The 24,220-nt window shown below is 48.3% G+C and overlaps 1 protein-coding gene across 5 annotated transcripts in view; it reads left to right on the top strand.

The window, feature by feature from the left end:
• XRCC1 (X-ray repair cross complementing 1) overlaps window positions 1–24,046 on the top strand; it is a 35,506-nt gene extending 11,460 nt beyond the window's left edge. For 2 of the 5 annotated variants that reach the window (XM_059666305.1, XM_059666308.1), the window contains 14 exons: window positions 13,318–13,476; window positions 14,331–14,405; window positions 14,503–14,608; window positions 14,788–14,897; window positions 14,973–15,084; window positions 15,238–15,496; window positions 15,810–15,926; window positions 21,550–21,643; window positions 21,804–21,926; window positions 22,151–22,209; window positions 22,296–22,435; window positions 23,237–23,327; window positions 23,696–23,771; window positions 23,864–24,046. In XM_059666305.1, coding sequence (XP_059522288.1) covers window positions 13,318–13,476; window positions 14,331–14,405; window positions 14,503–14,608; window positions 14,788–14,897; window positions 14,973–15,084; window positions 15,238–15,496; window positions 15,810–15,926; window positions 21,550–21,643; window positions 21,804–21,926; window positions 22,151–22,209; window positions 22,296–22,435; window positions 23,237–23,327; window positions 23,696–23,771; window positions 23,864–23,977 — 1,635 coding nt within the window. In that variant the 3' untranslated portion in view covers window positions 23,978–24,046. Of the gene's footprint in view, window positions 1–13,317; window positions 13,477–14,330; window positions 14,406–14,502; window positions 14,609–14,787; window positions 14,898–14,972; window positions 15,085–15,237; window positions 15,497–15,809; window positions 15,927–21,549; window positions 21,644–21,803; window positions 21,928–22,150; window positions 22,210–22,295; window positions 22,436–23,236; window positions 23,328–23,695; window positions 23,772–23,863 lie in introns of all 5 variants that reach the window. The other 3 variants (XM_059666306.1, XM_059666307.1, XM_059666309.1) reach the window with 3 other exon arrangements.
• Window positions 24,047–24,220: the final 174 nt, after the last annotated feature.

The raw sequence follows: 24,220 nt of genomic DNA on the forward strand, positions 1-24,220 counted from the left end.
TGCAACTATCTCCCAAATCGAGACACAGAGCACTGCCAGCGTCACTGAAAGTTCCCTGTGTCCCTTTAATAGTCACTCCTCCCTCCCCACCATGCCCTTCCTCCCTCCACCCCCCAGCTCAGGCAACCTCTGACTTCCTTTCTGTCAGTATAGATTAGTTTTGCCTGTCCTAGGATTTCATATAAATGGAATCTCACAGTGTGTACTTCTTTTGTGGGTGGCTCTTTCACTCACCATATGGTTTTTGGAGATTTTCCCATATTGTGACTATGTCAATGGTCTGTTCCACTTTATTGCTGAGTCGTATTCCACTGTAAACATAGACCACGATTGTTTTCCATCCTCTTGTTGGTATCTCCGGCCACTTTTTGACTATTGTGAATAATGCTGCTGGATCATTTTTGTTCAAGCCTCTTTTAGAGATTTGTTTTGGTTAAATACCTAGGAGTGGTATTGCAGGGTCTTAGGTTAAATATATGTTTTAACCTTATTAGAAATTGAGTTTTCCGCAATGGTTGTATCATTTTATATTCCCTTCAGCAGTATATGAGAATTCTAGTTGCTTCACATCCTTACCCATTCTTGATATTGCCAGTCTTTTTAATTTTCTAAATTTCAGCCATTCAGATGGCGTGTCATGGTATTTTATTGTGGCTTTCATGTGCATTTTCCCAACCATTTATGACATGTAATAAGTACCTTTCATGTACTTATTAGTCATTCATTTATCTTATTTTTTTATTAGGTTGTTTGTCTTTTTGTCATGGGCATTAACTCTGTATTTTTTTCAGATATATGTATTGCAGATTTCCCCCCAAGTCTGTGACTTGCCTTTTCATTACAGTGCCTCTGATGAAGTCCAATCTCTCCAGGTTTTTTTTTTGTTTTTTTTTTAATACTTAGTACCTTTAGTGTCCTATAAGAGGTATTTTCCTGCCACAAAGTAATGACAGTGGTGCCTGTATTAGTTTCCTATTGCTGCTGTAACAAATTGTCACAAACTCAGTGGTTTAAAACAACACACATTTATGATCGTACAGTTCTGGAGGTAGTTGTCTACTATCCAAGGAGATGGCAGGGCTGCATTCCTTCTGGAGGCTCCAGGGGAGAATCCATTTTCCTTCCTGTCCCAACTTCTAGAGGCTGCCTGCATTTCTTGGCTTGTGGCCCCTTCCGCCAGCTTCTAAGCCAACAGTTGCCAACCTTTCGGACCTCACAGACCACCAGTGGTCTGCGGACCACCTGTTGGCAACCACTGTAAGCTAGTAATCACGTCACTCTAACATCTTCTTCATCTCTTCTCTGACTGATTCTCTTGCCTCCATCTTTCTTATAAAGACGCCGGACCCACCTGGATAACCCAGGTAATCTCCCTATTTCAAGATCTTTCATTGCATCTGCAAAGTCTATTTTGCCATATTCACAGGTTCCAGGGATTAGACTGTGGGAACCTTTTGATGGCGGCAGGGTGGGAGGGTGGGGGGAGGTTGGGGAGGAGGAGGGGATGGATATTATTCTGCTTTCCACCATCTCCTGCGTTTTCTTCTAGAAGCTTTGTATTTTTAGGTTTCACACTTAGATCTCTGATCCATTGCAAATGAATTTTTGTATATTGTGTGAAATAGAGGATGACATGCATTTTTCATGTTTGTTGAAAATTATTTATTTATTTATTAACAAAAATTTTTTTAAAAAAGATACTTCCCGCCTGGCTGGCGTGTCTCAGTGGTTGAGTGTTGACCTGTGAACCGGGAGGTCATGGTTTGATTCCTGGTTAGGGCACATGTCCGGGTTGCCGGCTTAATTCCCAGTGTGGGGCGTGTAGAAGCCAGCTAATCAGTGATTCTCTATCATCATTGATGTTTCTATCTCTCTCCCCCTCTCTTCCTCTATGAAATCAACAAAAATATATTTTAAAAAGAGAGAGACTTTCTTTTTCCTATTGAATTGTTTTGGCTCTTTTGTTGACAATTAATTGACCATATATGCAGAGATTTTTTTCTGTGTTCTCTGTTCCATTGATATTTATGTTTATTTTGTTGTTAATCCTCACACAAGGATATTTTTCCATTGATTTTTAGAGAGAGAGTGCGGAGGGGGGGGGAGAGAGAGAGAGAGAGGGAGAGAGAAGCTTTATTGTGAGAGAGACATAGTGATTGGTTCCCTCTTCCACATGCTGATCGGGCTGGAGATCAAACCAAAGTACGTGCCCTTGACTGGAATCAAACCCAAGACCCTTCAGTCTGCCAGCTGATGCTCTATCCACTGAGCGAAACTGGCTAGGGCTATCTTTTTTTTTAATCCTCGCCTGAGGATATTTTTTCCTTTGATTTTTTATTTATTTATTTATTTATTTATTTTTATTTATTTATTTTTAGTAAATCTTTATTGTTCAGATTATTACATTTGTTCCTCTTTTCCCCCCCCCCCATAGCTCCCCTCCACCCAGTTCCCACCCCACCCTCTACCCTTACCCCCCCACTGTCCTCATCCCTAGGTGCACAATTTTTGTCCAGTCTCTTCCCGCATCTCCCATGCCCCTTTCCCCATCAAGAATAGTGAGTCCATTCCCTTTCTATGTCCCTGATTCTATTATAATCAACAGTTCATTCTGTTCATCAGATTATTTATTCACTTGATTCTTAGATTCACTTGTTGATAGATGCATATTTGTTGTTCATAATTAGTATCTTTACCTTTTTCTTCTTCTTCCTCTTCTTAAAGGATACCTTTCAGCATTTCATTTAATACTGGTTTGGTGGTGATGAACTCCTTTAGCTTTTCCTTATCTGTGAAGCTCTTTATCTGACCTTCAATTCTGAATGATAGCTTTGCTGGACAAAGTAATCTTGGTTGTAGGTTCTTGGCATTCATCACTTTGAATATTTCTTGCCACTCCCTTCTGGCCTGCAAAGTTTCTGTTGAGAAATCAGCTGACAGTCATATGGGTATTCCCTTGTAGGTAACTGAGTTTCTTTCTCTTGCTGCTTTTAAGATTCTCTCTTTGTCTTTTGCTCTTGGCATTTTAATTATGATGTGTCTTTGTGTGGTCCTCTTTGGATTCCTTTTGTTTGGGGTTCTCTGCGCTTCCTGAACTTGTAAGTCTGTTTCTTTCACCAGGTAGGGGAAGTTTTCTGTCATTATTTCTTCAAATAGGTTTTCAATATCTTGCTCTCTCTCATCTTCTGGCACCCCTATAATTCGGATGTTGGTATGCTTGAATCTGTCCCAGAGGCTCCTTACACTATCTTCGTATTTTCGGATTCTTTTTTCATTTTGCTTTTCTGGTTGGGTGTTTTTTGCTTCTTCACATTTCAAATCTTTGCCTTGATTCTTGCGGTCCTCTGGTCTGCTGTTGGGAGTCTGTATAATATTCGTTATTTCAGTCCGTGTATGCTTAATTTCTAGTTGGTTCTTTATCACAACATCAAGGGTCTCATTAGATTTCTTGAGGATCTCAGTAGCTTTATCGGCGGCTTCTAGACAGTTCTTGAGAGACCTTAAAAGTGTGGTTCTGAACTCAGTATCCTCCATTGACAGTTTTGTCCTGTTTCTTTGTCTCCGCATTTTTTATGCTTTCTTGGTGCACCCCCTAGTGGTCTTTGTGCGCAGTCTTGTTGTAGTTAAGCCTTGATTGTTGTAGTTAATAAGGGGGATTGGATCTCCAGGCCAACTGGCTGTGAGAATCAGCTGTGTCTGTAGTGGGAAAACTTCTGTCCTCTGGGGAGGTGCTAATCTAGTCTTTGCCTGAGGCTATCTGGCAAATGGCTCTGTGCAGGGCTTGGGCGGGGCGGGTCGCAGGGGATCAACAGAGCAGGTGGAGGGAGCAGTTATGGCTGCTCTCAGTCCTGTCCCCGGAGGCTCTGCCTCTCAGAGTCCCAGCAACTGCTGCAAACCTCAGAGAGAAAGCTGCCCTCACGTTCCGACCAATGCCAGACAGTCCTGCTTCTCCCGTTTGAGTCTGGGTCCCTAGAGACTCGCCCAGAACTGGAGCTCAGAATCTGAGACTCCCTCCCGATTGAAAACGATAGCCGCGCCCTCAGCTACCAGCCCGCTCCGCGCGTACCTCCGCACCTTTGTATTTTCTGCACTGCGACTCCTCTGAGTCTCGTATGCTGTTCTCTTTCCTTCTAGTTGAAGAATTTCCCCTCAGCCAGTCTTCCTGTGGTTCTGGGTGATGTCCGTTCCGTCTTTTAGTTTTATTTGTGAAGTGGTTGTTCAAGGCAGCTAACTCCGGTGTTTACCTATGCCGCCATCTTGGTTTTCTCCTCTTCCTTTGATTTTTTAGAGAGAGTGGAAAGGAAGGAAGTTAGGGAGGGAGGTTGGTTGCCTTTCGTATGCTCCCTGACCTGGCTGGGGATCGAATCTGCAACCTAGGTTCATGCCCTTGACCGGGAATTGAACCCAAGACACTGGTGAGCAGGCTGATGCTCTAACCACTAAGACACTGGCCAGGGCTGTATGTTTAGCTTTATGCAGGTACCACACTGTCTTAATAGAAAATATTGAAAACAGATTGTGTTGGACTTCCAACTTTAGTCTTGTTTTGGCTATTCTAGATCTTTTGTATTTATTTCCATCTGAATTATAAAACCAGCTTCTCAGTAGCTTTCAGACCTACAGAAAAGTTGCAAAAGTAGTGCAAAAGACTCCCATATTTCCATTACTCAGATTCCCCAAGTGTTAACACATATGTATAGTAGTCATCTCTTATCTTCAGAAGTTTTAAATTCTGCGCTGTCTGAGTAGCTTCATGAAATCTCGAACTGTCCTGTCAGGGGCATGAGTCATCCCTTTGTCCAGTGTCTCCATGGTGAATATGCTATCTGCCCGTTAGTCACTTAGTAGCCCTCTAGGTTATCAGATCAGCGGTCAGGTTATTCTGTACTGTTTTCAAGTAACCTTTATTTTACCTAATAATGGGCCTAAAGCCATTCACATAACTTTTGCAATGTTAAGTATATTACTATAGTTAGTATACAGGATGGGGCAAAAGTAGGTTTACAGTTGTTTATTTGGAAAATAATCTACACTAATAAAAGACAAACATGCAAATTGACCATACCTTTGCTATGCCTTAAGCCACGCCCACCAGCCAATCAGTGCGACTAATGCAAATTAACCCAACCAAGATGGCGGCTGGCAGCCACAGAGCTGGAGCCAGCAGGAGGCTTGGTTGCCCCAATGATGGAGGAAGCCAAGCTGCCGCAGCCGGCTCTGAGTTCCACTCTAAGCAACAAAGTTTCAATTATAGAAGGTAAATAAACCCCAGATACCTGCTTTCAGCTGGCCGTGGCCACAGAGATGGAGCGAGCAGGAAGCCAAGCTTCCCTGCCGCGGCTGGCTCTGAGCTCCACTCAAAGCAACAGAGTTTCAATTATAGAAGGTAAATAAATCCCAGAATAAAAAAGAAAAAAAGGAGAGGCTGGGAGCTTCCATCGCCAGCAGGCTTGGCCAGCCTGAAAACGGCCCTCAGTCCCTCACCGAGGCTGGCCAGGCACCCCAGTGGGAACACCCCACCCTAAAGGGGGTGTGGTCAGCCTGAAAACAGCCATCAGCCCCTCACCCAGGCTGGCCAAACCTCCATGGGGTGAGGGTCCCCACTGTGGGGGGGGGGCTTGACCAGCCTGCAAACAGCCATCAGCCCCTTACCCAGGCTGGCCAGGCACCCCAGTGGGGACTCCCACCCTGAAGGGGGTGTGATCAGCTGCAAACAGCCATCAGCCCCTCATCCAGGCTGGCCAGGCACCTCAACGGGACCCCCACCCTGATCCAGGACACCCTTCAGGGCAAACCAGCCAGCCCCCACCCGTGCACCAGGCCTCTATCCTATATAATAAAAGGGTAATATGCAAACTGGCCCTAACAGCAGAACAACTGGGAATGAGTGATCACTATGACACACACTGACCACCAGGGGGCAGACGCTCAATGCAGGAGCTGCCCCCTGGTGGTCAGTGTGCTCCCACAGGAGAGCTCTGCTCAGCCACAAGCCAGGTTGACGGCTGCCAGTACAGCGGTGGTGGTGGGAGCCTCTCCCGTCTCCTCAGCAGCGCTAAGGGTGTCCGACTGCAGCTTAGGCCTGCTCCCCGCTGGCAAGTGGACATCCCCTGAGGGCTCCTGGGCTGCCAGAGGGATGTCTGATTGCCAGCTTAGGCCGAGTCCCCTGGGGAGTGGGCCTAAGCCAGCAGATAGTCATCCCCTGAGGGGTTCCAGACTGCGAGAGGGCACAGGCCAGGCTGAGGGACCCACCCCCTCCCCCCCTAGTGCACAAATTTTTGTGCACTGGGCCTCTAGTAAATAATAACAGTAAACTCTATTTTGTGTACTCACAACTGTAAACCTACTTTTGCTCCACGCTTTATTGTTATAATTGTTCTATTTTATTAGTAGTTATTGTTATTCTCTTATTGTGCCTAATTTACAAATTAAACTTTATCATAGCTTAGTATGATAGAAATAATTTCATATATAGCGTTTGGTGCTATCCAGGTTTCAGGCATCCACCAGGGGCCTTGGAATGTTTTCCCCATGCATAAGAGGCACTACTGTACATATTTATTTTATACATATTTTTTACTTAACTGAAAGTAAGTTGCATACATGATGTTCCTTTATCCCTTTATCCCACTCCATTGGATATTTCCTAAAAACAAAGACATTTTCTAACTTAATGTCAGTACAGTTATAAAGATTAGGAAATTATCATTGATACTAGAGGCCTGGTGCACAAAAATTTGTGCATGGGAGAGGGGGTGGAGGGTGTCTCTTAGCCCCACTTGTGCCCTTTCACAGTCTGGGATCCCTTGGGAGATAACCACCTGCTGGCTTAGGCCCGCTCCCTGGGTGCCTGCCCCGCCTCCCCGGGTTGCGCACACGGCAAGGCTGGTCTGGGGGTTGGGGCACCGCCCCGGGTTGTGCACACGGCAGGGCCGATCTGCGGGTCGCACACAGGATGCCCGGGCGGGCTGGCGGATCGCTGCTGCCCCGCCCGGCCACCCCGGGTTGGGTCGCACATGGGATGCCCAGATGGCGGCCGGGCGGGCTGGCCGATTGCTGCTGCACTGCCCAGCCGCCCTGGGTCGGGTCACACACAGATGTCCGCTGCCCCGGGTTGCAGATAGCAGGCCCGGATGGCGGCAGGGCAGGCGGGATGGCGCTGTCCCGCCCTGCCTGCAGTATGCAAATTAGTCACCATCTTTGTTGGTTAATTTGCATATCACGCTGATTAGCCAATGGGAGGCGTGGTGAAGGTACGGTCAATTACCATGTTTGTCTATTATTAGATAGGATAGTATTCTATCATCTGATCTCAAACATTATTCAGATTTTTTTCATGGTCCCAATAGTGATCTTTATAGCAAAAGCAAATTCAAAGTACAGTATAGGAAAAATAGTTAATGATATTCTAACAACTGCACATGGTGCCAGGTGGATACTAGAAATATCAGGAGGAACACTTTGTAAAGTACATAATTGTCTAACCCCTATGCTGTACTCCTGAACTAATATAAAATAAAATGAATGTAAACTGTAAGTGAAATAGTCAAAATATAATAATAAAATTAAAAAAAGAAAATTCAGCCGAAACCGGTTTGGCTCAGTGGATGGAGCGTCGGCCTGTGGACTGAAAGGTCCCAGGTTCGATTCCGGTCAAGGGCATGTACCTTGGTTGCGGGCGCATCCCCAGTGGGGAGTGTGCAGGCGGCAGCTGGTCGATGTTTCTCTCTCATCGATGTTTCTAACTCTCTATCTCTCTCCTTTCCTCTCTGTAGAAACTCAATAAAATATATATAAAAAAAAAAAAAAAGAAAATTCAGAATCATGCATTGCATTGACTCATCACATCTCCTTTGTTTCCTTTCATTGAGAAACAGTTCCTCCATTGTCTTTGTATTTCATGCCATTGACATTTTTTTAAACTATATTTTTATTGATTTCAGAGAGGAAGGGAGAGAGAGATAGAAACATCAATGATGAGAGAGAATCATTGATTGGCTGCCTCCCGCACACCCCCACTGGAGATCGAGCCCAGGAATTGATCCGGACATCCTGGTTCATAGGTCGATGCTCAACCACTGAGCCGTGCCAGCCAGGCGCCATTGACATTTTTGAGGAATGGAGGTCAGGGGATTTTGTAAAACATCACCCATTGTACAAAACCTCTGATGTTCCCTCATGATTAAATTAGGTTATACACTTTGGGTCAGAATACCACAAAAGTGCTGTGTTCTTCTCAGTGCATCAGATTGTGAGGTACATGCTACTTGCTTCATTACTGATGATGTTAACTGATCATTTGGTTAAGGTTGTATCATGTGAAGAAATACTTTGAGACTATATAAATATCTTGTTACTCCTCAAATTGTACTTACTAATTTTAACATCTGTTATTGATTCTTGCCTAAATTATTGATGCTGTTTTAATAATATTTTAAAAAGTTTCCATTTGTTGATAGTGTAATAAAAATACAATTGATTTTGTATACTGACCTTGTATCTTGTGACTTTGATAAATTCACTGTTAATTCTTACAGGAGAATCCCTTGGGATTTGTGTAGATCCCTTGGGGTTTTCTACATAGTCATATTGTCTGTGAATAAAAAGTTTTCCCCTTTCCATTCTTCATGCTTTTCTTTTTCCCTTTTTCTCATTTTATCACACCGACTAGTATCTCTAATATAGTGTTGAATAGAAATGCTGAGAGTGGGCATCCTGGTCTTGATCCTGATCTTAGGGGGAAAGTGTTGAGTCTTTGACCATTAAATGTGATGTCAGCTGTAGATTTATTTATAAATGTCCTTTGTTAGGTTGAGGAGATTCGTTTCTAAACCCACTTCGTTTAGAGGTATTTTTTATGAATGTGTGTTGAATTTTATCAAGTGCCTTTTCTATTCTGCAATGTAGGTTTTAATAAATCACATTTTTCTTTAACAAACATTCTCAAGATTATATAAGATGTAAAAAGATAAACTGAGGCACATTACATTTTGAAGAGTTCCTTTGAGCTAATGATTTTAATCGGGCAGCCAAAACTGAAAATGACTAGAGGTGCTCTCTGGGCTAGGGTAGAGGTTTTTATAGAGAAACACAGAAGCAAAGAAATTATTTAATTGGCTGTAGCTTAAACAGTTGTCTTATTTAGGGAAATCTAGTTATTTTGGCTGTATGGTAGTTGTTCTTGAGTTTAATTTTCTCAGATTAAATTTTAATTGGCTGTCTTTATTCTTGCATTTCATTTTCTGAGATTTGAGTGCATTGACCCTGGCTTAGAATTTTAGATTGTTTACATAGGCTCTCTAAGGCACTGGAGTCACCTATTCTAGTGGCCTCTTTAACTCTTTTAACAAAATTAACAGTCTTTGGGACTATTAAAAAAAAAAGTTCTGCCTGGCCGGTGTGACTCAGTGGTTGAGTGTCGACCTATGAACCAGGAGACCATAGTTAGTTCTATTCCCAGTCAGGGCACATGCCCAGGTTTCGGGCTCAATCCCCAGTGGGGGGCGTGCAGGAGAAAGCCGATTGATGTCTCTCATCATTGATGTTTCTGATGATTCTCATCATTTATGTTCCTATCTCTCCCTCTTCCTTCTTCTCTGAAATCATGTGCCCTGACCAGGAATCGATGGGATGACCTCCTGGTGCATAGGACCATGCTCAACCACTGAGGCACACCGGCCAGGCACTCAGGGTTTTATCTTTTAATGAATATACTTTGCCAAGACTGGGGCTAATAATGTTGGCTTCTACCAAGAGACTAGATAGGGCTGGAAAAGCCAAGAAAGTAAAGGAAAAAGGGCAGAGCAGGGCTAGTCAACGTTGATGTCACCTTAGTAAATCCTCACTTAACCTGGTCAGTAGATTCTGTGACTATAAGCGAAAGGAAATGACATTGTAACAAAACCAATCTTACCACAGACTAGTTGATATCCAAGAGAGTTTTCTGCGATTTGAGTGCATTGACCCTGGCAACTCATCAACATGCTAATGAAACAATGTTATTCGAGGACCTGCTGTACAAGTCAAGTGTAAGGCACACGTTGTAATAGGTAATACCATTTTCTACAACATCAACATATTCTTTTATTTTGTAATCCTCACCAGAGGATATTTTTTCCATTGATTTTCAGAGTGGAAGGGAGGAAGAGAGACAGAGAAACATCTATTGGTTGCCTCCCACTTGCGCCCATGGATGGAGCCTGCAACGAGGTACGTGCCGTGCGCTTAAACGGAATTGAACCTGGGACCCTTCAGTCCATGGGCCGACGCTCTCACCAATGAGCCAAACCAGCCAGGACAACATATTCTTTTTTTCCCCCCCTTCAAATTCTACAAAGGCTTACACATCTCCAAAAGATGTGTAAGCATTTGAGGCTAACACATCCAGAGAGTAATAGCTTAATCCTGGAACCTTATAGATAGTGTTGGGTAATAAAGCAGCCGGATAACTAGAGTAGTTTTCTCTTTACAAGGAATGGGAGGAGAGTATATTCAGAGGAAATCTACCTCCTGGTATGGGGAGCAGCCACCAACCACAGTTTGAGTTCTCCTTAATTTTAGTCACTAGATGATAAATTCAGCACCTCTATCAGCTCATAATCAGGCCTTTTAAAACAATTATAGTCAAGGCTTCTGTAGAATTTTCTTTGTCGTTCCCTTTTCATAATCAGAGCACAAAAAGACATCTAGTCGTAGCCTATGTTTTTCTTAGCAAAAGGCTTTTGTTTTCTAATTTCACAGCTTGTCAGTTAGAAAGAGAGGAAGTAACTGAATAGACCACCCTAAAATTAGCTCCCTGCATGAGACTCTTCACTGTTTCCTCAGGAGGGAAGGCTAGCATCAGGCTGACCCAGAGTTGATCTGGCAGCTTAACAGAGTCAGAGTGAGAGTGCTAGGTTGGCTCTTCTTGGTTCTTTTGGACTTGCCCTCGCGATTGCTGCTGCTCCATCCATCACCTCGTAGCATGCAAAGCAGGAATTGGAGAAAGTGGGATGGCGGACGCTCAGTGGCTCTTCCAACCTCTGTTTCTTTAATGAGGAAGGAAAAAGCTTTCTCAGAAGCCCCCGCACGACTTCCCTCTTAATATCACGTTGGCCAGAAGTGGGTCATGTGTACTTCCTTGGACCAGCCATCGGCAGAGGGAATTTGATTGCTTTGACCAATCACGGTTCATCCCTTAGTGTTGGGTGTGAACGCTCTGATTCTTTTTCAAAATTACCTGGTCAGTTTTTTAAAAAAAAAATTTTTGTTGATTTCAGAGAGGAAGGGAGAGGGAGAGATAGAAACATCAATGATGAGAGAGAATCATTGATTGGCTGTCTCCTGCACACCCCCCACTGGGGATCAAGCCTGGAACCCAGGCATGTGCCCTTGACCGGAATCAAACCTGCGACCCGTCAGTCTGCAGGCCAATGCTCCCTCCACTGAGCCAAGCCGGTTAGGGCTGCCTGGCCAGTTTTGATTATTATTTGTTCCTTCATCATCCTGTCTATTTATTTCTTTAAACTATTACAAATGCTTTTATATTGTCTGTTTGATATTTTCAATATATGCAGCCTTTGTGGGTCTGTTCTGCATCTTGTGGTTCCTGCTGATCCTAAGTCATGGCAGCTTGTTTCCTCATGCCTGTGTGTGTGTGTCTGTGTGTGCGCGCCTGTGTGTGTGCGCATGTGCGTGTGTGTGCCTGTGTGTGCCTATGTGTGAGTGTGTGTGCCTGTGTGTGTGTGTGTGTGTGTGTGTGTTAACTTCTGTTCTTCGGGAAGGTAGCTATGGGAGATCTTGGAGGACTGGGTTTGAAGTACGTTCCTCCAAAGAGTATTTGCCCTGGTGTCGGGTGACAACACTGTGTACCCGGGACCACTTACAATGTTCGGCTTGTGTTTTTCCATGCAGAAGGCTAGTGTGAGTTTTTGCTCCACTCCTTGAGAGGACAAGCTCATGGTTAGGAGTTGTCCAGAGATAAATTTTCATCTTTTCTCTGCTGTCCTCCAGAGCGAAGGCTCCCACTCTCTCCATAGGCACGTTTCCCCTGACCTACTCGTGGAGGAGGAGCCCAGCTCTATGTGGTTTGGTCGTGGTCTCTGAGCTACTGTTCTTCCTTGCTTGGAGCGCAGGCCTGGTCTTCTATTCCCCGCTGCCCCCCCCGCCCCCCCCGCCCCCCAAGGGCCCTTTAAAATCAAGCTCTGTGTGCCACCCAGGGTCAGCACTAGGACAAAAACCACATCAGTGCCACCCACTGTATCAGTCAGGGTCCGACCAGGAGGCTGAAACCACACCAGTTATTTTTTTTTTAATATATTTTATTGATTTTTTACAGAGAGGAAGGGAGAGAGATAGAGAGAGTTAGAAACATCGATGAGAGAGAAACATCGATCAGCCACCTCCTGCACATCTCCTATTGTGGATGTGCCCGCAACCCAGGTACATGCCCTTGACTGGAATCGAACCTGGGACCTTTCAGTCCGCAGGCCGACGCTCTATCCACTGAGCCAAACCGGTTTCGGCCACACCAGTTATTTTAACAGAGGGAATTAGTAACTGATGAGGCAAGAAGACTAAGGAATGATGAAGAAGCAAGTGCAGGGACTGCTGCTGCCTTTTGCTCCCCTAGGGTTGGGGAACAAAAGGAAAAGGTAGGAATGATTGAAACATAGATGTTGGAGGTTGTGTTCCATAGAGCTGAAACTCAGACCCTGGGAGGGGCTGGATGAGGCAGGTTCTGCAAGTGCTAGGAAGTGCGAACTGGACTGCTCTGCTGCCCTGGGAAGGAACACTTGCAGAAGCAGAGGTGTGTGTGTAGGGCTTTGTGGGGGGGGGGGGGGGGGGGGATGCTCACAGGATCTACAAGGAGCAGATCCTCCTCCCTCCTCCAGTCTTGCAGCCTGTCTCTAGCTCCCCCTGCTGGCACAGCTCTCTCATTTCTGGCCTCTGATAACTGCTCGCCTTTCCACTGACCCGGCCTTGCATTTCCAAAAGGTGCTTGAATGCTGTGCCAGTCATCGTGAATCTTCTCTGCTGGGAGGGTTCGTTCCTTAGGTCGTGCAGCCCCGCCATATGGCCAGATATGGAAGGCTCTGTGCAAGAATTTAAGAAGGATAATTCAGATCTGTACACAGAAGGCTTCCTCTGGGGCCTGTGTCAGGGAAGGGCTGACCGGAGGCCCAGAAACAGGAGAAGAGTCTAGAGACCTTGAGGCAGGTCAGGGCGTGAGCTGGGTCTGGCGACTCCCTAGCTTTGTCTCGGGCCCCCTGCCCTCTTCCCAGCCCCTAGGATGCATCATTTAAAGGAGCCAGCCTCATTTATTGTGCCCTCTCCCAGGTCCTTCTGGTCACCTCGTCTTTCATGTCCCCTTCTGAGAGCCGAAGTGGCTCCAACCCCAACCGTGTTCGCTTTTTTGGGCCTGAGAAGCTGGTGCGGGGAGCAGCTGAGAAGCGCTGGGACCGAGTCAAAATTGTTTGCAGCCAGCCCTATAGCAAGGTACCTAGGGTGGGAGCGGGGAGTGCAGGGTCTTGGTCGTGGGTGAGGAGAGAGCGGAGGGGCCAGTATGAGTCACAGTGGGCTGGGAGGACTGGACAGCTGGTATCCCCATGGGACCATGAGGAGGCCGTCCCTGAAATGGGTTTGAGTTCCCCCTCATATGAGGCTTTGTTTCCTGGACGATGTCTTGGACAGTGAACTGTAGGACCTCAGAGGGGAGCTGGGGGAGGGGGACAGCTGACTTGTTGGAGAGGTGGTCTAGGAGAGTGGGCCTAGGAGTTAACATCAAGAGAATGAAGTCAGACACTGGGTTTAAAATTGGCTACACCACTTCTTACTGTGTGACTCTGGGCAAGTGACTTAATCTTTCTGGTCTCAGTTTCCTGATCCTTATGGGTTGCTGTGAGTTAGGATGCTAAGCTGTGATTACAAGACCCACGTGGTGATGACACCACACAGTAGAGGTATCCTTACCGGGGAACTGTCCTGGGGGGTGTTTGACTGGTCATCCAGGGACCCAGGTTCCTCCCATCTATGGCTCTGCATCCAGCTGGCGGAGGGGGAAAGAGCCTGGAGCATTTCTGTATTCCCGAAGTGGCACGCAGCACTCCCTCCATCCCACTTGCCCATTGCTTATGCGGCTAACGGGACTAATGCATGTAAAAGGGCTCAGAGCTGTGCTGACCCAGAGTTAGGGCTCCGTAACAGCTGGATGTTATTATTGTCCACAGTTTCATACAGACATCTCCCTAAATGAGGCAAGAGCCAGAGAGAGGGTTCCCTAGGTTAAAGGGACTTGGGGCCAGGCTTCAGTCCTTGGCCAGATTCCCTGACTCCAACCCCTTCTTTCCCAGGACTCCCCCTATGGCCTGAGTTTTGTACGGTTTCACAGCCCTCCAGACAAAGATGAGGTAGAGGCTTCACCCCAGGTAAGCTTTACCCACCACCCCCAGAGCCTTCTCCCTCTCTCTTCTCCCCCACCTGCCAACAGTCCACACCCACTGCACTGACCTTCTGGGACTTTAGAAGGTGACCAAGCTTGGCCAATTCCGTGTAAAGGAGGAGGATGAGGGTGCCAGCTCCCTGAGACCAGGGGCTCTCTTCTTCAGCCGGATCAATAAGACATCCACTGGTGAGTGTGGAAAATCAGGCCTGAGTGAGTACAGGGTTGGGACCTAGACTCCTGGGTCTGAGGAGGCTGGGGGCCTGGCCTCCTGGGTCTCTGCTGGGAACGCCCCTCTGTCACATGGAAAGGAACTGAAAGGGCCCAAGGGCCCAGCCTTATCCTGGTTCCACTCTCTCCCTCTGTAGCCACAACCAGTGACCCAGCGGGACCCAGCTATGCAGCTGCCACACTGCAGGCCTCAAGTGCCACCTCCTCAACCTCTCCAGCCTCCAGGGCAGTAGGCAGCACCTCCAAGGTGAGATCATCAGACCCTGACGGGTGGAGAAGGAGGAGAGAAGCTAGAGGCCTCATTTCATCTCACCCCGCTTAGCCTCAGGAGTCCCCCAAAGGGAAGAGGAAGTTGGATTTGAATCAAGAAGAAAGGAAGACCCCCAGCAAACCATCAGCCCAGCCCTCACCACCTGCCCGCAAGAGACCCAAATGTGAGCAAACTGGATTCCTTGTTCCCACAGGGGCCTGGGTTCCTGTGTCGTAGGGGTGGGGCGGACTGGGGCTGGGACTCTGGAGCTGAGGGAGGAAGGACGAGGGGTTTAGTCCCAGCAGTGCTAACTGAACCTGCTCTTTGGCTTCCACAGTGTCCGCACCCATCTCTACCCCTGCCACTGCCTCAGCCCCTGCCCCAGCACGGGGGGCAGTGCCAGGGAAGCCCCGAGGAGAAGGCACGGAGCACAGGGCACCCCGAGCTGGCCCGCAGGAGATGGGGAAGATCCTTAAGGGCGTGGTGGTGGTGCTGAGTGGCTTCCAGAACCCCTTCCGCTCGGAGCTCCGGGACAAGGCCCTAGAGCTCGGGGCCAAGTATCGGCCAGACTGGACCCCAGACAGCACCCACCTCATGTAGGCCTGTGACCTCCTCCTTCCCACCTTCCTGCTACCACTCCTCCGCCTCTGTCTCCATCCTGCTTTCTCTCTCTCTCTGCCTGTCTGCCTGTGTGTGTCTTTGTCTCCGTCTCTTCAGTTCTCTGTATGGATCCTCTGCCTCCTTTTCTCCGATTTGTACATCTTTCCTTCTGTCTCCCTGTTTCTCCCGTATCTGTTTCTTCTTCTCTCTTACTCGTCTCTTCTCCGTCTCTCTGTCCTCCTTGTCTCCCTCTTCTCTTTTATCCCTCAGATCACACCTGACTGACACCCTCCCTTCTGCTCCCCACAGCTGTGCCTTTGCCAACACCCCTAAGTACGGCCAGGTCCTAGGCCTCGGAGGTCGCATTGTGCGTAAAGAGTGGGTGCTGGACTGTCACCGCATGCGGCAGCGGCTGCCCTCCCGGAGGTGAGGCCTCCTTGCACACCTGTGTATATGTCTGTATATACATATACACATGCCTACCCTGCTCCTCATCCCTGGGCTGGGCAATGCTAGGGATCTGGAGAGAAATCAGACTGGAGCCTGCTAGTGGAGAACACCGGTGGGCCTGGACCAGAGTGAGCTGACTTCTGAGAGAAGGAGGCATGGGCTAGGAGTCGTGGAGGAGGGAGAGATGGCTTGCCTGGGGGGCTCATGCGGGCTCTGTGAAGTCTGCTTAGCAGAGAACGAAAGGACATTGCAGGCTAGAGAAACAGTGTGTGCCAAGACTTAGGGGCGGAGAAGTGTTGGGGCTTGTTTAGATTAATTTATTTTATACTTACTTAATTTTTAAATTTATTTATCTTTATTGTTGAGGGTAGATTCATTTAAAGCAAGACCTGAAGTCCCTGCTTGGTGTCAGGCTGGCCCATGAGATGCTGGGCACCCAACCATCAGGTCCTGCCTTTGACAAGGCCTCTCACTTTGATGATGGGCCAGACTTGTTACAAAACAGTATGGGTCCGGCCGGTTTGGTTCAGTGGTTAGAGTGTTGGCCTGTGGAATGAAAGGTCACAGGTTCGATTCCAGTCAAGGACATGTACCTTCGTTGCAGGCTTGGTCCCGGAACTGGTTGGGATGCTTGTGGGAGGCAACCAATCGATGTGTCTCTCACATCGATGTTTCTCTCTGTCTCTCCCCCTCCCTTAAAAAAAAATCAATGGAAAAAAATATCCTCAGGTGAGGATTAACAAAAAACAAACAAATAAAAAACAGTATGGATGCCCGGTGGTATGGCTCCGTGGTTGACTGTTTACCTATGAACCAGACAGTGGTCGCCAACTGGAGGTCCACAGACCACTGGTAATCCATGAGGTCCAAAAGTTTGGCGACCGCTGAACCAGAGGCTAAACCAGAGGATCTCGGTTCAATTCCTGGCCAGGGCCCATGCCTGAGTTGCAGGCTCCATCCCCAGTAGGGGGTGTGCAGGAGACGGCCCATCAATGATACTCTTTCATCATTGATGTTTCTATCTCTCTTCCTTCCTCTCTGTAAACCTTCCTCTCTGAAATTAATAAAATATATTTTTAAATATTAGATCTAAAAAAACGTATGGAGGAAGGCCCAAGGAGAAAGCGCAGTGTGTAGGGGTCTTCAAGGATGAGAAGAGTTTACCAGGCTGAACACAGCCTGCTGGGTGGAGCCCAAGTTGGGGTCAGCCTGGTGTCTGCCCCGAGGAGGTGCAGGTGGGCTCCGCTTGTGTGGGAGGCAGGAAGTGGCAGGAAAATGAGGCTGGGACAGCAGGAGCCATGGAAGGCTTTGGAGCTGGGGAAGGACAGGGTCAGATCTGAGGCCCATGATTCAGAAGGGAGACTTGTGTTATACTCCATGGGAGAGAAGACCTGAGTGTGTTCAGAATTGGGGCTGTGCCTGCTGTATTTGAGAGACTCCTTATTGGGGGGGTGGGGGAGGGAGCTGGAGGTGGAGGTGGAGGCTGAGAAGTGGTGGGATCAGCTCAGAAAGGACTTCCAGTGCCTGGCCAGGGCAGGGCTCTGTCCAGGTCCACAGACCCCACATTTATAGTTCAGGAATCCAGACACCTCTGGAAGCCAAAAGTGTTTTTCTGGATTTAGCACAAACACTGGCTGCATGATCATCTTGAGCTGATTCGAGGCTATGTGTGACCTTTATTCCATTAAGTATGTCATCATATTGTTTACAGAAATATTCATGGGCCTGATTTACAGGGCACTTCCTCCTTCTGCAAGGGGGGTGGTATGTAGCAATCTGTATATCTCTAAAATCTGAAAATTTCAAAGTTCTGAAACCCACTTGGCTCCAAGGGTCTCTCTGTGAGCAGCAGGGAGCCGTGGAAGGTTTGGGAGGGGGAGGGGCAGGCTCTGTTGTGGGGCTGGAGTGTCTAGGCCAGGCTGCAGGTGGGGACCTGGAGGAGGCCGGGGCCTCGGGGATAGAAATGGGATGGATGTGGTCTATTTAGGGACAGAGGAACTGGATTTGGATCATCTGCTCAAGAAAAGGCAATAGACAGTGCTAGGTCTGCAACTGGGGTTTTTTTGTTTTGTTTTGTTTTTGGTTGTTGTTTGTTTTTTATTGCTTTCAGAGAGGAAGGAAGAGGTAGAGAAAGATAGAAACATCAATGATGAGAGAGAATCATTGATTGGCTGCCTCCTGCATGCCCCATACTGGCATGTGCCCTGACCAGGAATTGAACTATGATGTCCTGGTTCATAAGTCGACACTCAGACACTGAGCCGACACCGGCCGGGCTGCAAATAGCATTTTTTATTTTTGCAACTGGGTTTTGACCAAAAAAATTAAATTCAGAAAGCACTTTATATTTTTAAAAGTTGATGATGGAAGATTCCCGGGTGATGGCTCTCCCCACAATAATCACAAATTGAGTTTTTAAAATCTTTTAGTTCCAAACACTTTAAAGAAAAGTCTTATAAGCCTACCATTGATTCTTTAATCAACTATGACACTTTAAATTCTCTGAATTTCCCACAAGCCAGTGCTGTCCATTGAGTGTGACTTACCTGAACAGGGTTTCACCAGCTTTGGAAAAGTCAAATTATGTGCAGATGGTCTTCATGTGCGTACCATGAAAGTAAAGCCAACACATTCAATTGCTTCTGCTACGTAATTTGCCCTGGGATTGAGGCAAAGTAGTTAATCTCTCTGTGCCTTAGTTTCCTCATCTGTAAAATGGGGCTAAGATACCAACTACCTCAGAATTCCGTGACTCCACATTTGTCAAGTGTTTATTTTTTTTATTTTTTTAAAAAATTAAATCATTATTGTTCAGATTATTACAGTTGTTCCTCTTTTTTTCCCCCATAGCTCCCCTCCACCCGATTCCCACCCCCCCTCTGCCCTTATCCCCCCCCCCACTGTCCTCATCCATAGGTGTATGATTTTTGTCCAGTCTCTTCCTGCACCCCCCCACCCCTTTCCCCCCCGAGAATAGTCAGTCCACTCCCTTTCTATGCCCCTGATTCTATTATAATCACCAGTTCATTCTGTTCATCAGATTATTTATTCACTTGATTTTTAGGTTCACTTGTTGATAGATGTGTATTTGTTGTTCATAATTTGTATCTTTACCTTTTTCTTCTTCTTCCTCTTCTTAAAGGATACCTTTCAGCATTTCATATAATACTGGTTTGGTGGTGATGAACTCCTTTAGCTCTTTCTTATCTGTGAAGCTCTTTATCTGACCTTCAATTCTGAATGATAGCTTTGTTGGATAAAGTAATCTTGGCTGTAGGTTCTTGCTATTCATCACTTTGAATATTTCTTGCCACTCCCTTCTGGCTTGCATAGTTTCTGTTGAGAAGTCAGCTGACAGTCATATGGGTACTTCCTTGTAGGTAACTGACTGTTTTTCTCTTGCTGCTTTTAAGATTCTCTCTTTGTCTTTTGCTCTTGGCATTTTAATTATGATGTGTCTTGGTGTGGTCCTCTTTGGATTCCTTTTGTTTGGGGTTCTCTGAGCTTCCTAGACTTGTAAGTCTATTTCTTTCACCAGGTATGGGAAGTTTTCTGTCATTATTTCTTCAAATAGGTTTTCAATATCTTGCTCTCTGGCACCCCCATAATTCGGATGTTGGTACGCGGTGTTGGTACGCAGTGTAAGGAGCCTCTGGGAGCCTCCCAGAGGCTCCCAGAGGCTCCTTACACTATCTTCATATTTTTGGATTCTTTTTTCTTTTTGTTTTTCTGGTTGGGTGTTTTTTGCTTCTTTGTATTTCAAATCTTTGACTTGATTCTTGGGATCCTCTGGTGTGCTGTTGGAACTCTGTATAATATTCTTTTTTTCAGTCAGTATATGCTTAATTTCTAGTTGGTCCTTTTTCCTATCCTCGAGGGTCTCACTAAATTTATCAGCGGTTTCTAGAAAATTCTTGAAAAACCTTATAACCGTGGTTTTGAACTCTATATCCAGTAGTTTGCTTTCCTCCATTTCTGTCATTTGTGACCTGTTTCTTTGTCTCTGCATTTTGGTTGCTTCCCTGTGTTGATTGAGTGGCTTTCTGTGCTAAGTGTCCTATAGGGCCCAGTGGTTCAGCCTCCCCAGCTACCTGAGGAGGACACTCTTGGTGCACCCTTTTGTGGTCTTTGTGCACAGTCTTGTTGTAGTTAAGCCTTGATTGTTGTAGGATCACAGGGAGGAATTGACCTCCAGGCCAGTTGGCTGTGAGAATCAGCTGTGTCTACAGTGGGAGAACTTCTGTGCTGGAGACACCCTTATGGAGCAAGACTTACTTCAGTGGGGCTTTGGTGCTCACTGAGTCTGCCCCTGAGTGTGTCGCTTATGGATCTGAGGAGTTGTAATATGGATGGTCCCACTCTGACCACTAGGTACACTGGCTCTTGGATCTAAGGAGGTGCTAATTTAGCCTCTGCCTGAGGCTACCCAGCAGGAGCTACAGAGAGATCTGCAGATTCCCCTTCTTTGTTTGGGGTTTGGAGGTGCCCAGATGAGGCCCAGCTGTGAAGCAGTGCAAGCTGCTGTTGGGCTTTGGGCCTTCTTTTGGAAGTTCTGGGTCTCTCTGACCCAGCTGCAGTTTGTTAGGTAAGTTTCAGATTGCCAAGGGCCAGGCCATTCATATGCAAAAGTCTCTGTGCACAGCTTGGGTGGGGCAGGGTCTCCGGGAATCAACAGGGCGGAGCAAACAGCTATGGCTGATCCTCAGTCCTGCCCTAAGAGGCCCCGCGTCTCAGTGTCCCGCTAATCGCTGCAAGCACCTCTGAGAGAAAGCTGCCCTCGAGTTCTGCCCAATGCCAGACAATCCAGTTTCTCCCTGTATGAGTCTGGGTCCCCAGAGACTCACCCGGAACTGGAGTTCAGAGCCATCAGGAGCTTGAGACTCCCTCCTGATTGAAAAAGACAACCTTGTCCTCCGTTGCCAGCCCTCTCTGCGTGCGCCTCCGTACCTCTGGACTTTACTTCCGCATCTCCCCTGAGTCTCAGTGTGCTTTTCTCTTTCCTTCTAGTTGTAGAATTTCCTCTCAGCCAGCCTTCCCGTGGTTCTGGATGGTGTCTGTTTTGTCTTTTAGTTGTATTTTTGAAGTGGTTGTGCAAGGCAGCAATTTCCGGTGTTTACCTATGCCGCCATCTTCTGTCAAGTGTTTAGAATAGTGCCTGGCACATAGGAAATCCCGTATAAGTGTTAGCTGTTGTTATTATGAGAACTAGGAGAATTCTTTTCCTGGAGTGTCAGCAGCTTAAGGACCATGAACATAGTGCCAAGGTCTTTAAAAATGTACTTGCTGTTGGGAATTTTCCCTTAATTTGTAGGCATTCTCCCAAAGAGAAACTGACTTTGATTCTCAAAGGGGAACATTATTTCTGATTTTTTTTCTTCTTTCTGAAATGGGGCATTTCTTCCGCAAGAGGAGAGAGGGCAGCCAAGGGGAGCTCTGGTCTCTCTCCTGTGTGTGTGGCTGGGGTGACGGGGTCAGCGGGGCCTTCCAGAGCAGGGAAGAGGCAGCTGGGAGAGTGGCCATCGTGTGACCCTGAGCACCCTCCCTACAGGCCCCAGGGAACAGGACATCCTGTTTGTCTGAGACCTGATTCCTTCCCCAGGTACCTCATGGCAGGGCCAGACTCCAGCAGCGAGGACGAGGGCGGCCCTCATGGCGGCAGCAGCGGGGATGAAGCCCCACAGCTTCCCCAAAAGGTCCGCTGTCCCCTGACCAGCAGTGGGAGGGTGTACTGGGAGGAGGATATGGGTCTGTTGTAGCCCCCAAAGTCTACTCCTGCCTCCTGTGGCTCACCTCCCCACATTCTCCCACACACCCTGCCCCTTGCATGCTCACTCCCCCACTCCCCCTCCTCAGACCAAAACCAAGGCCCCTCAGGCAGCGGGATCCAGCTCACCCCAGACAGCCTCCACTCCAGAAGAGACCAGACCAGCCTCACCCGGGTCCCAGGAAGATACCCACACTGAGGGGGAGTGGTCAGGTCAGCCTTAGGGAGGAGGGGCCTGGGGGCCTAGAATTCTGAGGGAGCAGGGTTCTGGGGGCCTGGACTCCTGGGTCTGAGGGAGGAGGAGGAGGCTGAGGGCCCCGATAACTGGATCTGGAGGGCTATTGAGGTTGGGGGTTAGGATGCCTGTGTGAGACTGCAGAGGGTCACCGGTCTTCCCAGGAGACGGGGTCACCTTGCACTGACTAAGCTTCTGCTCGCAGAAGGACAGGACAATGGGGCGGAAGATTCTGAGGACACTGAGGATGAGCTGAGAAGGTAGCATCGGGGCCGGGGGTCAGGGTGGGCCGGGCCTTGGGTAGAGGGGATTGGTGTGCATACCCCCCCCCCCCCCGCTCCCCCAGGGTGGCTGAGCAGAAGGAACGAAGGCGGCCCCCTGGCCAGGGGGAGAATGGCGAGGACCCATATGCGGGATCCACAGATGAGAACACCGACAATGAGAGTCCCCCAGAGTCTCCTGACCTGCCAGTTCCTGAACTCCCAGGTAGGAAATCCCCCTCCCTCGCTCCTGAAGCGGGATCTGTCCCTCTCAGTTCTCATCTGTGACTTGCTCCAGCTGGCCTAGGATTGCTGCCACCCACCCTGGGACTTGTCTCCTGGTCTCCTCCCGCCACTGCCTGCCTTTGCCACCTCTTCGTTCCCTTAGGCCTGTTCCCTTCCCTCCCCTTCCCTTTCTGTCCCCCATCACAGCCCAGCACCAGGCAGGTGTGACCACCCCCTTGGGCTCCACTCCAGGTGTGAACAGCGCCTCCCTCACATCAGAGCTTACCCCCCTAGGCTTCAGGATTGCCTGGAAGGCTTTTAAAACCTGCAGATGCCCAGCCTCCCACCCCCACCCCTCAGTTTAGTTTTTGTGTGGGTGGGGCAGTCGAAAAGGAATGAGACCAACCCGATGAAAAAGTGGCGGGTTCGTTAGTGTCTGACCCGGCCACACTTATTAAGTGGCAACAGCCCATTTGTGACTTGAGAGAATGAGGGGCTCTCTATGAGGCTCTGGTAGGGAAGGAACTGTTTGTCCCTTCTCCCTGGCCCCTCAGCCCTTTGATGGCGATGGCGATGTCAGGTGCCAGGGAATTGGGAATCGTGTAAGAAGCACATTACCATCATTGGAATCGTGTCTTTTACCATTAAAGAAAACAACGAAAAACCAGGCTCTGCTGGGCTGGCTGAACCACTTGTCCTCATTGCCCCGTCTGTTCCCTGCCCTCCTGTTTGGCCTCTGTGGCCCCTGGCTGGTGCCTTGGCACTTGAGGGCCTCACCTTGGCTCTTCTACCATCTCCCCAGACTTCTTCCAGGGCAAACACTTCTTCCTGTACGGGGAGTTCCCTGGGGACGAGCGGAGGAAGCTCAGCCGCTATGTGACAGCCTTCAATGGGTCAGTCGCTGGGGGTGGGACTGGGGTGAGGGGGGTGCTGAGTTTTGAGGAGGGATGTGGTAGGTTGTGGGAAGGAGGGCAGTTGGGAGGTGGGGAAGGGGTGAACCCTGCAGGATGGGCACAGGCCACAGAGTTCAGTGACAGCCCTGCTGCGTAGCTCCCCCCGGCTTCCTTCTCTAAAGGGAGGCTCCCGGATTAGTGACAGTGGGAGCTGTCAGTATGGTGGCTGTGGTGAGACTGGCACGTGGGACAGTGGAGGACCACAAGCAGCCTCTCGGGGACATAGGTGGGGATAGGAGAGCATGGTTGGGGAGTGGGGTGTCAGCAGAGGGGACACCAATTCTCAGCCTCTTTTCTTCTCCCGCTAGGGAGCTCGAGGACTATATGAGCGACCGGGTCCAGTTTGTAATCACAGCACAGGAGTGGGACCCCAGCTTTGAGGAGGTGAGTTCAGAGGGGCAGGGAAAGGGAGACCCAAACTGCCCTTGAATCTCCTCTATCCCCTCCTCTCTCACGTGTCCCCTGCCCCCCTGCAGGCCCTGATGGACAATCCCTCCCTGGTGTTCGTCCACCCGAGATGGATCTACAGTTGTAACGAGAAGCAGAAGTTACTTCCTCACCAGCTCTATGGGGTGGTGCCCCAGGCCTGAAGTATGTGCTTGTGCACACACATGTGTGCGTATGCACACACAAGTTTAATAAAGCTGACTTGGTTTGGAGCCACTGCCTCTCTCACTCAGGAGTTTCCCAGAAATTCTAAGAGGCTCCCAGCTGTCTTCTGGTTGGTTGTTGCTTCCCCTCTGAGAGGCAGGACACTGAGCTGCCTGAGACTCCTGACCCGGGTCCTGGAGAGAATGAGGGCTCTCTGAGGGCTCTGGTAGGGAAGGAGCTGT

This window comes from Myotis daubentonii, chromosome 15 (assembly GCF_963259705.1).
Source record: "Myotis daubentonii chromosome 15, mMyoDau2.1, whole genome shotgun sequence".
Classification (NCBI taxonomy): domain Eukaryota; kingdom Metazoa; phylum Chordata; class Mammalia; order Chiroptera; family Vespertilionidae; genus Myotis; species Myotis daubentonii.